At 46.8% G+C, this 14543-nt stretch overlaps 1 protein-coding gene across 1 annotated transcript in view; it reads left to right on the forward strand.

Annotated features, from left to right (window-relative positions):
* Positions 1-1485: 1485 nt before the first annotated feature.
* The window catches only part of schip1 (schwannomin interacting protein 1), a 276819-nt gene continuing 263761 nt past the window's right edge, over positions 1486-14543 (forward strand). Inside the window, exons 1-2 of the mRNA XM_056474002.1 lie at positions 1486-1512; positions 1765-1858. Coding sequence (XP_056329977.1) covers positions 1820-1858 — 39 coding nt within the window. The 5' untranslated portion in view covers positions 1486-1512; positions 1765-1819. The remainder of the gene's footprint in view (positions 1513-1764; positions 1859-14543) is intronic.

A 14543-nucleotide genomic window follows, 5' to 3' on the forward strand; every position in this document is an offset into this window, starting at 1 on the left:
AAATGACCTAAAATTAATATCACGGTATTTTTCATCTTTTGAACGGTGACGGTATAATATCATGGTATTACTTTCAATAGCAAAATAATATACATCTCAAGGAAGAACGGACAAAAGAAAGTCTCACTTCTATCACTCTTTAAAAGTTTTGGTTTGGGTCATTGTAAATGCTCCGTCTCGTTATGAGCTGATCTTCATTTCTCTGTGTTGGTGGAACAAAGCAGGTGAGTCAGCCGCACCAATTTATGAGCAGACAGAGCAGGATTCTCGCGATGACCACCAGCGCAATACTGCTCTTTGTTATGAGCCGTAGTTTCAGTGTAAACTTAGTAAAGGTGAGTTTCTTTGGCGATGATGTGTACAGTGTTAGATTTTATATTTAGCGGACATTTGCGCTGAACAAGCGGTGAATGCAACGCATCGAGATTCGGGCACCTTCTCCGAAAACACTCGATTAATCTCAGCTGGCGGATCAACATTTACCTCATGTCATGATCGCTGTCATCTGCGCCATTATTATTATTATTATTATTATAACTTTAGGTGAGGTTTGCAAACCTGTGCACTTTTCACTCTTCAGCCGTTTGCATTTCCTGCAGTAACAAAAGCTCCCTGTTATCTGACAGCGGGAAGCGTTGAGTGACTGACAGCTAATATGAACCAATACAGCAGCAGGGTAGTGCGATTCAGCAAGTTTTTAGAGAAAATCAAATCAGATTGCACTACAACCATTATATTCAGACACACAAATGCTCCCAAATATATTATGAGGGCGCATAGATTACATTTCGGGCGCTCATGCGACCAAAATGGTTGCAATTTCGAGCCCTGTAGTATAAGGACATGTATTCAGAACTGAACGTTTGAAGAAAATTGAATGCCTTATTATTTACAATTAGCTATTATTGATGTAAATGCAGCCGTTCAAGGCGCATAATTGATTTATTACGGTATTGACGGTATTAGAAAACCCATGTCGTGGCGCAATGTCACACCGGTGATGACTATGACACCGTTGTACCGCCCACCCCTACTTAATTGGTATTCATAGTAGTCATGATGTACATATGCTTGACCCAATTCACATGCATGCAAGCAAAATATTTATATATGCTCACAAAAATAATTCACATGCACATACAAGCCGAAATGCAATGAATGCGGTGAATGCAGTGAAACACTCTTTGGGAGCGCAGACAGATGCTCAAGACTTGAGGGACTAACAATAGAAGAAGAATAATACTGAAGCACTGTGAGGAAGTTTGAATCAAGGTGGTGTATTAATGATTTATAAGAACGTAACATGTTGAATCACTGTAGAATGAGCCTCAAGTAATAGAAAATATAACCGGGAGCCATCAAATGCAATGCAAATGTCTTCAGGATCATCATAGTCTGCCATTTTATTACTCACATGGGGATAATCGAGCATAATACTGTTGACTGCTGTTTGTTTTTCAGGTCTGGTCATCTCAGCTGTGTTGAAGAGCCACAGCAACCAAAGCTGGAAGGGTGAGGAGAAGTTTACATTACACTCTCATGGTGTTTTATTACAGAGACTCAGCATGTAACTGCAAAATATAAAGAGAAAGGTCACCTGATATATTTTATACCCCAACCCCAGGTAGGCATTTAAAAATCCATTAATCATTGACGAAGCCACATCTGAAGAATTATTGCTCATTGAGAAATCATGAATGTTGCAGTAGAACGTCAACATCTTCATATGTTGTGAAATATCTCCTCTTGCTCTCTGTGATGCAGTGTGGAGGTCTGAGCTCAGCTGACTGGTGAAAACACACAGGTGTGATCAGCAGAGATGGATTCGATCACTGACCTGAGGACAGCACACACTGAGGTCAGATCTGCTGGCCTGATGCCCGGCTCTCTAATTACTGTTTAATTGGCTGAATTATGTTGATTGATTAGTGAAGCTGTGATTGTCTTGTAGTGTTTGGAGCAAGAGATGGCAGATCTAGTTAACATTTGTGTAAACGCTAGTCTTCATGCTCGATGTGCTGAGTTTCTATTTGAAATACTAGCCTCAGTCTACAGTTTTTTGTGAAATGGTTCAGTCCATGTTTTTTTTGTGAAATGTAAAATATGTTGCTCCAGGTACAATTTATTGCACGTTTCATATGACAAAGCCACTAGAGGGCACTGTCTACATGTTTGCGAGTCTGAAATACATGGTTCAGTCCATGTTTTTTTGGTGAAATGTAAAATACGTTGCTCCAGGTACGTTTTATTGTACGTTTCAGATGACAAATCCACTAGAGGGCGCTGTCTACATGTTTGCGAGTCTGAAATACATGGTTCAGTCCATGTTTTTGTGAAATGTAAAATACGTTGCTCCGGGTACGTTTCGTTCCACGTTTCAGATGACAAATCCACTGAAGAGGGCGCTGTCTACATGTTTGCGAGTCTGAAATACATGGTTTAGTCCCATGTTTTTTTGGTGAAATGTAAAATACGTTGCTCCGGGTACGTTTCGTTGCACGTTTCAGATGACAAATCCACTAGAGGGCGCTGTCTACATGTTTGCGAGTCTGAAATACATGGTTCAGTCCCATGTTTTTTTGGTGAAATGTAAAATACGTTGCTCCGGGTACGCTTTATTGCACGTTTCAGATGACAAATCCACTAAAGGGCGCTGCCTACATGTTTGCGAGTCTGAAATACATGGTTCAGTCCATGTTTTTTTTTTAAATGTAAAATACGTTGCTCCAGGTACGCTTTATTGTACGTTTCAGATGACAAATCCACTAGAGGGTGCTGTCTACATGTTTGCGAGTCTGAAATACATGGTTCAGTCCATGTTTTTTTTGTGAAATGTAAAATACGTTGCTCCGGGTACGCTTTATTGCACGTTTCAGATGACAAATCCACTAGAGGGCGCTGTCTACATGTTTGCGAGTCTGAAATACATGGTTCAGTCCCATGTTTTTTTGGTGAAATGTAAAATACGTTGCTCCGGGTACGTTTCATTGCACGTTTCAGATGACAAATCCACTAGAGGGCACTGTCTACATGTTTGCGAGTGTGAAATACATGGTTCAGTCCCATGTTTTTTTGGTGAAATGTAAAATACATTGCTCCAGGTACACTTTATTCTACGTTTCAGATGACAAATCCACTAGAGGGCGCTGTCTACATGTTTGCAAGTCTGAAATACATGGTTCAGTCCCATGTTTTTTTGGTGAAATGTAAAATACGTTGCTCCAGGTATGCTTTATTGCACGTTTCAGATGACAAATCCACAAGAGGGCGCTATCTACATGTTTGCGAGTCTGAAAAACATGGTTCAGTCCATGTTTTTTTGTGAAATGTAAAATACGTTGCTCCGGGTACACTTTATTGCACGTTTCAGATAACAAATCCACTAGAGGGCGCTGTCTACATGTTTGCGAGTCTGAAATACATGGTTCAGTCCATGTTTTTTTTTTAAATGTAAAATACGTTGCTCCAGGTACGCTTTATTGTACGTTTCAGATGACAAATCCACTAGAGGGCGCTGTCTACATGTTTGCGAGTCTGAAATACATGGTTCAGTCCATGTTTTTTTTGGGAAATGTAAAATACGTTGCTCCGGGTACGCTTTATTGCACGTTTCAGATGACAAATCCACTAGAGGGCGCTGTCTACATGTTTGCGAGTCTGAAATACATGGTTCAGTCCCATGTTTTTTTGGTGAAATGTAAAATACGTTGCTCCGGGTACGTTTCGTTGTACAGTTCAGATGACAAATCCACTAGAGGGCGCTGTCTACATGTTTGCAAGTCTGAAAAACATGGTTCAGTACATTTTTTTTGTGAAATGTAAAATACGTTGCTCCGGGTACGCTTTATTGCACGTTTCAGATGACAAATCCACTAGAGGGCGCTGTCTACATGTTTGCAAGTCTGAAAAACATGGTTCAGTACATTTTTTTTGTGAAATGTAAAATACGTTGCTCCGGGTACGCTTTATTGCACGTTTCAGATGACAAATCCACTTGAGGGCGCTGTCTACATTTTTTTGTGAATCACAAATTGAGTTTTTTAAATCCCATATTGAGTGATTGCTGTTGAACTCTAGTCTCAGTAGTTTACTGCAGTGTGTTGTCATCAGCCTGTTCAGCTTATGCAAATGACTGCTAGATTATATTGCAAGGGCTGTTGATTAATATTGCAAAACTGCACAGTTCTGGAATAATTCCAGGTTTTCTTGGCATCACAGTCCGCAGAAGTGGCTTGGGTTGTTTCCATGATTAATCGATAATGTGAGAAAGTAGTTCGACACACACAACCTGAAACTTTTCCCTACCATAAACACATTTATACTTGTTAAGCGTGGTCTGAGTGGAGTAATTGAGTCTAGACGGCTGAATTAATGAAGTGAAAATGAATGTGCCGGGCCACGTCTCCACCTCTGCCCCGCTGTGTGTTCATTTACAATCATCCAGCAGATTGTGTGCCATCGCTTCCCTCACGTCAGGCCAGTTATGCAGGAAAACGACGGCTATGCTAACGGAAAACACATTTGTTTTGTTTATTTGTGTTTCCCCTGCAGCGCGGTGCTTTTAAACACACTGTAGATTACTCACATTTGAGAGTAGATGTATGGCAGCAACAATAGCAGATGTTTCATTGCTCACACTAAATGTGTGTTTTTGGTCTGATACACTCATTTCTGGTTTTATAGTCTCTATTAGGGGATTATGATTGCTACGGTGCGGAAAACTGGGATGGAAGAAAACACTTGTAAGAACATAAAAGCAGACAAATAATAAAGCCGTGAGCAGCCATTACAGGGCCAATCACAACAGAGGAATAGCAATAACACAACATTGAGTTATAAAAGACTTTTTCAGAGTATTTTCAGACAAATGGCTAAAAAAAGCATGAATACAATCATTGCTGAAATGATGGAATATTTAATCACGTTTGACCAAGCGGCAAACTTCCGTTCTCTCTTGTGAAGCCAATACGGAAGTGACTGAAACTGCAGTTCATCGACTGGCCACTTGGGGCTGGCTACAAAACAGAGCACAGTTTCATTGACTCCAATGTTAAAGTGTCCAAGTGTTTATAGTTAAAATTGTTTATTATTATTTATTATTTTTATATACACTCACCGGCCACTTTATTAGGTATACTTTACTAATTCTGGGTTGGACCCGCTTTTGCCTTCAGAACTGCCTTAATCCTTCATGGCAGAGATTCAACAAGGCACTGGAAATACTCCTCAGAGATTTTGCTCCATATTGACATGATAGCTGGAATATTGCATAGACATTTGCCAATTCTGTCACTTCCTGATAAACCGGCGCCAAAACTGATGCAAGAATTTGATTTGCATGAAATAACATCACAAATTCATGCAACAACAGGGTGAAATAAAATAACTTCATAATATTCCATGTGACAACTGTGGCTCAGTGGTTAGCACTGTGGCCTCACAGCAAGAAGGTCACTAGTTCGAGTCCCGGCTACATGTTTGCGAGTCTGAAATACATGGTTCAGTCCCATGTTTTATTTTTGTGAAATGTAAACTGCGTTGCTCCGGGTACGCTTTATTGCACGTTTCAGATGACAAATCCACTAGAGGGCGCTGTCTAAATTTTTTTCTAATCACAAACTGAGTTTTTTAAATCCCATATTGAGTGATTGCGGCTTGGTCAAACATGATTAATTATCACGTGGGTCAGTTTCTGTGTGGAGTTTGCATGTTCTCCTCGTGTTCGCGTGGGTTTCCTCTGGGTGCTTCAGTTTCCCCCCACAGTCCAAACACATGTGCTATAGGGCAATTGATGAACTAAATTGGCCATAGTGTATGAGTGTGTGTGTGAGAATGAGTGTGTATGGGTGTTTCCCAGTACTGGGTTGCAATTGGAAGGGCATCCGCTGTGTAAAACATAAGATGGAATAGTTGGCAGTTCACATAAAACATAAGAGCTCACTACATCAGAGATACTGGAATACATGGTGTGTTACAAGACAAACAAAAGACGGAATCATGCATCAAACCGTGAGCAAAGTGTTGTGCTAAGATCACATTACAGCACTCGAGCTTAAGAAACACACACTGATAAACCAGAGGAGGATTTAATGTACATTTCGATCAGCAATAAAGAAAATCCTATCAGGCGTCCGATACAAGATCACTAATGGAAGAAAGTGTTTAAAGGCCTTGAAGAAACACACCCTCCATTAGTGTATTGATGAGCTGATGATAATGGCTCACGCCTTACACACTTACAGTCTGCTGCACACCATACACACTTCTGCAGGACATGAACTGCTGCTCACAGTGATTGATATGGTGAATCTGCTGTTATTTACTCTGAAAACACGACATTCCTCTGACGTTCACATGCAGTTGAAGTCAGAATTAATAATATTGACCTAAAATTGACAAATGGGTTTAAAAACAATTAAAAAACTGCTTTTATTCTAACTGAAATAAAACTAGTAAGATTTTCTCAAGAAGAAAAAATATTATAGGAAATACTGTGAAATATTCCTGAATCTGTTCAACATCATTTGAGAAATTATAAAAAAAAAAAACAAATTCACAGGAGGGTGAATAATTCTGACTTCAGCTGTATGGTTATTACCCTAGAGCTTCGTCTGCTTTTTAAAACTAGCCTAGAGCACCATCTACTATTAAAACTAGCCTAGAGCGCCGTCCGCTGTTTAAAACTAGCCTAGAGCGCCATCTACTTTTAAAAAGTAGGCTAGAGCTTCGTCTGCTGTTAAACACTAGCCTAGAGCTTCGTCTGCTGTTTAAAACTAGCCTAGAGCACCATCTACTATTAACAACTAGCCTGGAGCGCCGTCCGCTGTTTAAAACTAGCCTAGAGCGCCATCTACTTTTAAAAAGTAGCCTAGAGTGTCGTCTGCTGTTAAACACTAGATTAGAGCACCGTCTGCTGTTAAACACTAGATTAGAGCACAGTCTGCTGTTAAACACTAGCCTAGAGCGCTGTCTGCTGTTAAACCCTAGCCTAGAGCGCTGTCTGCTGTTAAACCCTAGCCTAGAGCGCCATCTGTTGTTAAACACTAGCCCAGAGCGCCATCTGCTGTTAAACACTAGCCTAGAGTGCTGTCTGCTGTTAAACACTAGCCTAGAGCGCCATCTGCTGTTAAACTAGTCTAGAACACTGTCTGCTGTTAAACACTAGCCTAGAGCGCCATCTGTTGTTAAACACTAGCCCAGAGCGCCATCTGCTGTTAAACACTAGCCTAGAGTGCTGTCTGCTGTTAAACACTAGCCTAGAGCGCCGTCTGCTGTTAAACACTTGCCTAGAGCGCCGTCTGCTGTTCAACACTAGCCTAGAGCGCCGTCTGCTGTTAAACACTAGCCTAGAGCGCCGTCTGCTGTTAAACACTAGCCTAGAGCGCCTTCTGCTGTTAAACACTAGCCTAGAGCGCTGTCTGCTATTAAATACTAGCCTAGAGCGCCGTCTGCTGTTAAACACTAGCCTAGAGCGCCGTCTGCTGTTCAACACTAGCCTAGAGCGCCGTCTGCTGTTAAACACTAGCCTAGAGCGCCGTCTGCTGTTAAACACTAGCCTAGAGCGCTGTCTGCTGTTAAACACTAGCCTAGAGTGCCGTCTCCTGTTAAACACTAGATTAGAGCACCGTCTGCTGTTAAACACTAGCCTAGAGCACCTACTGCTGTTAAACTAGCCTAGAGCGCCATCTGCTGTTAATCACTAGCCTAGAGCGCCGTCTGCTGTTAAACTAGCCTAGAGCACCGTCTGCTGTTAAAAACTAGCCTAGAGCGCCGTCTGCTGTTAAACACTAGCCTAGAGTGCCTTCTGCTGTTAAACTAGTCTAGAGCGCCATCTGCTGTTAAACTAGCCTAGAGCGCTGTCTGCTGTTAAACTAGCCTAGAGCGCTGTCTGCTGTTAAACACTAGCCTAGAGCGCCCTCTGCTGTTAAACTAGTCTAGAGCGCCGTCTGCTGTTAAACTAGCCTAGAGCGCCGTCTGCTGTTAAACACTAGCCTAGAGTGCCGTCTCCTGTTAAACACTAGATTAGAGCACCGTCTGCTGTTAAACACTAACCTAGAGCGCCTACTGCTGTTAAACTAGCCTAGAGCACCGTCTGCTGTTAAAAACTAGCCTAGAGCGCCGTCTGCTGTTAAACACTAGCCTAGAGTGCCTTCTGCTGTTAAACTAGTCTAGAGCGCCATCTGCTGTTAAACTAGCCTAGAGCGCTGTCTGCTGTTAAACTAGCCTAGAGCGCTGTCTGCTGTTAAACACTAGCCTAGAGCGCCCTCTGCTGTTAAACTAGTCTAGACCGCCGTCTGCTGTTAAACTAGCCTAGAGCGCCGTCTGCTGTTAAACACTAGCCTAGAGTGCCGTCTCCTGTTAAACACTAGATTAGAGCACCGTCTGCTGTTAAACACTAACCTAGAGCGCCTACTGCTGTTAAACTAGCCTAGAGCGCTGTCTGCTGTTTAAAACTAGCCTAGAGCGCCGTCTGCTGTTAAACACTAGCCTAGAGCGCCATCTGCTGTTAATCACTAGCCTAGAGCGCCGTCTGCTGTTAAACTAGCCTAGAGCACCGTCTGCTGTTAAAAACTAGCCTAGAGCGCCGTCTGCTGTTAAACACTAGCCTAGAGCGCCATCTGCTGTTAATCACTAGCCTAGAGCGCCGTCTGCTGTTAAACTAGCCTAGAGCACCGTCTGCTGTTAAAAACTAGCCTAGAGCGCCGTCTGCTGTTAATCACTAGCCTAGAGTGCCTTCTGCTGTTAAACTAGTCTAGAGCGCCATCTGCTGTTAAACTAGCCTAGAGCGCTGTCTGCTGTTAAACTAGCCTAGAGCGCCGTCTGCTGTTAAACACTAGCCTAGAGCGCTGTCTGCTGTTAAACACTAGCCTAGAGCGCCCTCTGCTGTTAAACTAGTCTAGAGCGCCGTCTGCTGTTAAACTAGTCTAGAGCGCCGTCTGTAGTTATAACTAAGCTCAGAATCGATTCAGGACAGAATATCGATGTATGCTGAAATTAGCAGAATCAATTTCTGGAACATTTTTTCAGCTCTTCTTGTCACGATCGGAGTAAGGGGAAAAAGGGGCGAGGACCCAAATGCAGAGTAAAGTAAAATTTATTTAATAAAATAAAACAAAAGAACAACAAAAACCACCCCGAGGGGGAAAACACTGAATAATAAAGCAAAAGCAAACTAGACTGGGTTGGCTGGGCAAGGTAGGGCTGGACACGACAGGACAGGGAAATATCGACAACGAACTGGCACAGGACAGCAGACATCAGGAGAATATAAGCAGGGTTAAATTAATACACAACAGATGAACATAATTAACTAATAATGGGTTAACAAGGAGGGTGGGACTAGACAATAGACGGGAGAGCACCTGACACAAGGAGACAACACAAGCCAGGTGCTCACATTAAACAAGACTAGAACACGCAGCCAATGAGAGAACTCATTAACCGCGTGTTCGTATGACAAGACACAAAGCACACAACAAAAGCACGCGACCAATGTAAACACAGAGCCACGTGCTTTGACAACAAACGCAAGACACGAGCACACGATAAGTGAACACCTTACCGTGCGCTCACATAAATGCAACGCGCATGTTTCATCTCAGCGCCAACCAAAACCGAAACCAACAAGACGGAGACGCTGAGAATGAAACAGCGCGATGCTGACGAAACAAAACAAACACGAGTACAAGAGCGCGCGTCCCAAGGACGCGCAGACCCCGCGCGCCCGCGTCAAGCGGGAGCGCGCACGGTCCGCACGCACCTTTGATGACGCGCACCCAGACAATGACAAAACAAGTGCTCGACCCAAGAAAACTCGAGCCGAGCACTACAGGACAAGACAAAACAGAGCTAGTGTCCGGACTCTGCCACCAAAACAAGAATTTACAAGACCAGAGTGGCAGAACCCTGACACTAGCCCCCCCCAAAAGGGACGCCACCTGGCGTCCCTAAAGGGAACATCCAACAAGGTACAAGACAAACAAGAAACACCACAAGACAACAAAACAGGCAACATCAACAAACACAAGACAGGGAAGTGAACAGGCAAGACAACATAAAGGGGGGGAGGGAGGGGAGCCATGCCAGACCCAACAAAACGAACAAGGGAGGGATGGGAGGGCAAGACCAGGGAGGGACAGGAGGTACAGTCCAGGGCGGGACCAGAGGGACAGTCCAGGGCGGGTTCAATGGGTCAAAAGCCCCGGCAGGAAACCAGGGCTGAGCCGGAGAGTCCGTCCAGGGTGGTAGAGGGGCACACCAGGGAGGAGCAGGAGGGACGACCCAGGGACAGTCTGTCAGGGGAGACAAGGCAGGTTGCCTGATGGGAGCCAGCAGGGCTGGAGGCCTGTGGGGAGCCGGCAGGGCTGGGGGCGGCTTGACTGAAGGCCTGAAGGTCGCCGACTGGACAGGAGGCCTGTGGGGAGCCGGCTTGACTGGAGTCGGCTTGACTGAAGGCCTGCAGGACGCCGGCTGGACAGGAGGCCTGAGGGGAGCCACCAAAGCTGGAGGCGGCTTGACTGAAGGCCTGAGGGGAGCCACCAAAGCTGGAGGCGGCTTGACTGAAGGCCTGAGGGGAGCCGGCTGGACAGGAGGCTTGTGGGGAGCCGGCAGGACTGGAGTCGGCTTGACTGAAGGCCTGCAGGGCGCCGGCTGGACAGGAGGCCTGAGGGGAGCCACCAAAGCTGGAGGCGGCTTGACTGAAGGCCTGAGGGGAGCCGGCTGGACAGGAGGACTATGGGGAGCCGGCTGGACAGGAGGCCTGAGGGGAGCCGGCTGGACAGGAGGCCTGTGGGGAGCCGGCAGGGCTGGAGCCGGCTGGACAGGAGGCCTGTGGGGAGCCGGCTGGGATGAAGGCCTGCGGGGAGCCGGCAGGGCTGGAGCCGGCTGGACAGGAGGCCCGTGGGGAGCCGGCTGGGGTGGAGGCCCGTGGGGAGCCGGCTGGGTTGGAGGCCCGTGGGGAGCCGGCAGGGCAAGGAGCCGGGCTGGGGCCGGCAGGGCAAGACGTCTGGATGGTGCCGGCAAGGCAAGGAGCCGGGCTGGGACCGGCAGGGCAAGACGTCTGGATGGAGCCGGCAGGGCTAGACGTCTGGGTGGTGCCGGCAGGGCTAGACGTCTGGGTGGTGCCGGCAGGGCTAGACGTCTGGGTGGTGCCGGCAGGGCTAGACGTCTGGGTGGTGCCGGCAGGGCTAGACGTCTGGGTGGTGCCGGCAGGGCTAGACGTCTGGGTGGTGCCGGCAGGGCTAGACGTCTGGGTGGTGCCGGCAAGGCAAGACGTCTGGGTGGTGCCGGCAGGGCAATGAGCCACGCTGGGGCCGGCGGGGCAAGACGTCTGGGTGGTGCCGGCAGGGCAATGACCGGGGCTGGGTCCGGCAGGGCAAGACGTCTGGGTGGTGCCGGCAAGGCAATGACCGGGGCTGGAGCCGGCACGGGGCGGCGCTCTGGGGCTGGAGCCGGCACGGGGCGGCGCTCTGGGGCTGGAGCCGACACTGGCGGGCGCTCTGGGGCTGGAGCCGACACTGGCGGGCGCTCTGGGGCTGGAGCCGACACTGGCGGGCGCTCTGGGGCTGGAGCCGACACTGGCGGGCGCTCTGGGGCTGGAGCCGACACTGGCGGGCGCTCTGGGGCTGGAGCCGACACTGGCGGGCGCTCTGGGGCTGGAGCCGACACTGGCGGGCGCTCTGGGGCTGGAGCCGACACTGGCGGGCGCTCTGGGGCTGGAGCAACCCTCGCTGAAGAGGCCTTCCTCTTCAGCCTCCGCTTTTGGGTGCGGGTTAACCCTTGGGGGTTGGTCATAGGCTGGGAGATGGTGCTCGTGATGGTGGTGAGAGATGGCCTCTCTCCTCTCCGTTTCAGAGCAGAGGACAGCAGAAAGCTGGGATCAGGAGTTTCACCATGAGCCGACTGACGAACCAGATGCTCCACAAACTGATGGTAAGACAGCCCTCCCAACTCAAGCATCTGCTGGATATTGAGGGGCTTGTCGAGGGCATAGTTGAGGAGGTTCACCAGGGCTTGGTCATTGAACCCCAGCCCCTCTGCTGCCACACCAAATTTAGCCGCAAACTTTCCCACCTTCATGCCACGTTGCCGCAGTGACTGCAGACTGATGAGCTGCAGCATGCGGCTGGAGAACGGGCTGTCTTCACTCTGCTGGGTCCTCATTTGGCCAGTTCGTACTGTCACGATCGGAGTAAGGGGAAAAAGGGGCGAGGACCCAAATGCAGAGTAAAGTAAAATTTATTTAATAAAATAAAACAAAAGAACAACAAAAACCACCCCGAGGGGGAAAACACTGAATAATAAAGCAAAAGCAAACTAGACTGGGTTGGCTGGGCAAGGTAGGGCTGGACACGACAGGACAGGGAAATATCGACAACGAACTGGCACAGGACAGCAGACATCAGGAGAATATAAGCAGGGTTAAATTAATACACAACAGATGAACATAATTAACTAATAATGGGTTAACAAGGAGGGTGGGACTAGACAATAGACGGGAGAGCACCTGACACAAAGAGACAACACAAGCCAGGTGCTCACATTAAACAAGACTAGAACACGCAGCCAATGAGAGAACTCATTAACCGCGTGTTCGTATGACAAGACACAAAGCACACAACAAAAGCACGCGACCAATGTAAACACAGAGCCACGTGCTTTGACAACAAACGCAAGACACGAGCACACGATAAGTGAACACCTTACCGTGCGCTCACATAAATGCAACGCGCATGTTTCATCTCAGCGCCAACCAAAACCGAAACCAACAAGACGGAGACGCTGAGAATGAAACAGCGCGATGCTGACGAAACAAAACAAACACGAGTACAAGAGCGCGCGTCCCAAGGACGCGCAGACCCCGCGCGCCCGCGTCAAGCGGGAGCGCGCACGGTCCGCACGCACCTTTGATGACGCGCACCCAGACAATGACAAAACAAGTGCTCGACCCAAGAAAACTCGAGCCGAGCACTACAGGACAAGACAAAACAGAGCTAGTGTCCGGACTCTGCCACCAAAACAAGAATTTACAAGACCAGAGTGGCAGAACCCTGACACTTCTATACAATACAGAAATCTAAACGTGTCTCCCTGTGGATGGAGACTGAAGCTTCTATTGCTTCTGTCTGAAGGATTGATGGTTGATCCTGTGTGTTTATGTGGGACAAAAGCTCAGCCTGTGCTTCTTTAAGCTGAGAGTGTGTGTTGTTGTGTGTTGAGCAGATGGAGAAACAGCTTTATGTCTGTACTGTGATGATGACAGCCGTCAGCTCTTCAGATCAATGCAGCATTTCTCAAAAACAATTGCGCTTCTTGTCAGACAGCTGAGAAACTGCACTGACAAACAGCCAGTTAAAAAACAAAACTTTCCATACACACCGTTCCAAGATCAACTTTCATCTTCGCTATGGGAGAAATACACAAATCTGCTGCGATGAAAGAAACGAAGGGAGTGCAACTAGACAAGAAAACTAAATTATTCGTTTGCCGTTATGCCGTTCTGTTCAAAAGAAAATACATGAAGGCAGAAGAAACAAGAAATACTTAACAAACAGGAAACAATCCAGATGTGAAGCCAACAGCGGAAGTGAAGAGGTAGCAGTCGTATTTATTAGCACATCCATCATTTTCCAGTAATTCGTTTTGAAGTTATTTCATTAATGAAACTAGAAACAAAAATGTGACGCGTCCAAAAAGCTGTGTCAGAAGTGAGCAGAGCCATACTTTCGATGTACTGTCTCAGAAATGACTGCGATAAGTTTTATTACTGTTATTTTTCAAGAGTTCACACTTAGCTGATGATTGATAATAAAGCATGTTCCCATGAGCCCTGAGCTTATAAGATCCTCAAGGCCTGGGCTCCCTCCCGTTGGAAGGGCATCCGCTGCGTAAAACATATGCTGGAATTGTTGGCGGTTCATTCTGCTGTGAGGACCTCTGATAAATAAGGGACTAAGCCAAAGGAAATTGAATGAATGAATGGACTAGAAACAAGCCACACTATACTTGTGCTAATGGACCACACGGTTTCTTCAAACGCATTAAGAAATATACCCGTTGGTGTCCATTAGGATACTAGTAAACGCTAATAGGTTAACGCCAGCGCTGTTAAATGAGATGCTCCCCGATCAATGCAGGATTTACACTCCAAACGCTCGCTCACATCCCACCGTAAATCCCAGCATCCGTTAGCGTCTAATTAGAAGCGTCCCGGTGACGGATGGAGAAACGAGCAGCGCTGGGCAGAGATGGAGCTGTCATATTCGCTTCAACTCTGTGAGAAATGAAGAAACAATCGTGCCGAGTGCTTACTCTGCGAATCCACAGGTCAGCATGATAAACAGGCCGTCATCCGCTAGCAGAACGTGTCTGAACTACACACAGACACACACTGCAAAACCTCACACTCAGCCCAGCAGACTCGATGTTTGACTTTAATTTAAATGTTTTGGAAAAAACAGATCTTGAAGAACTTGATCCACGACCACAGATCAAGACTGCACTGGAAAAATAAGCTTTTCTCACTTAGAGTCTTGTTATCTTGT

The sequence above is a fragment of the Danio aesculapii genome, chromosome 15, assembly GCF_903798145.1.
Source record: "Danio aesculapii chromosome 15, fDanAes4.1, whole genome shotgun sequence".
NCBI lineage: Eukaryota > Metazoa > Chordata > Actinopteri > Cypriniformes > Danionidae > Danio > Danio aesculapii.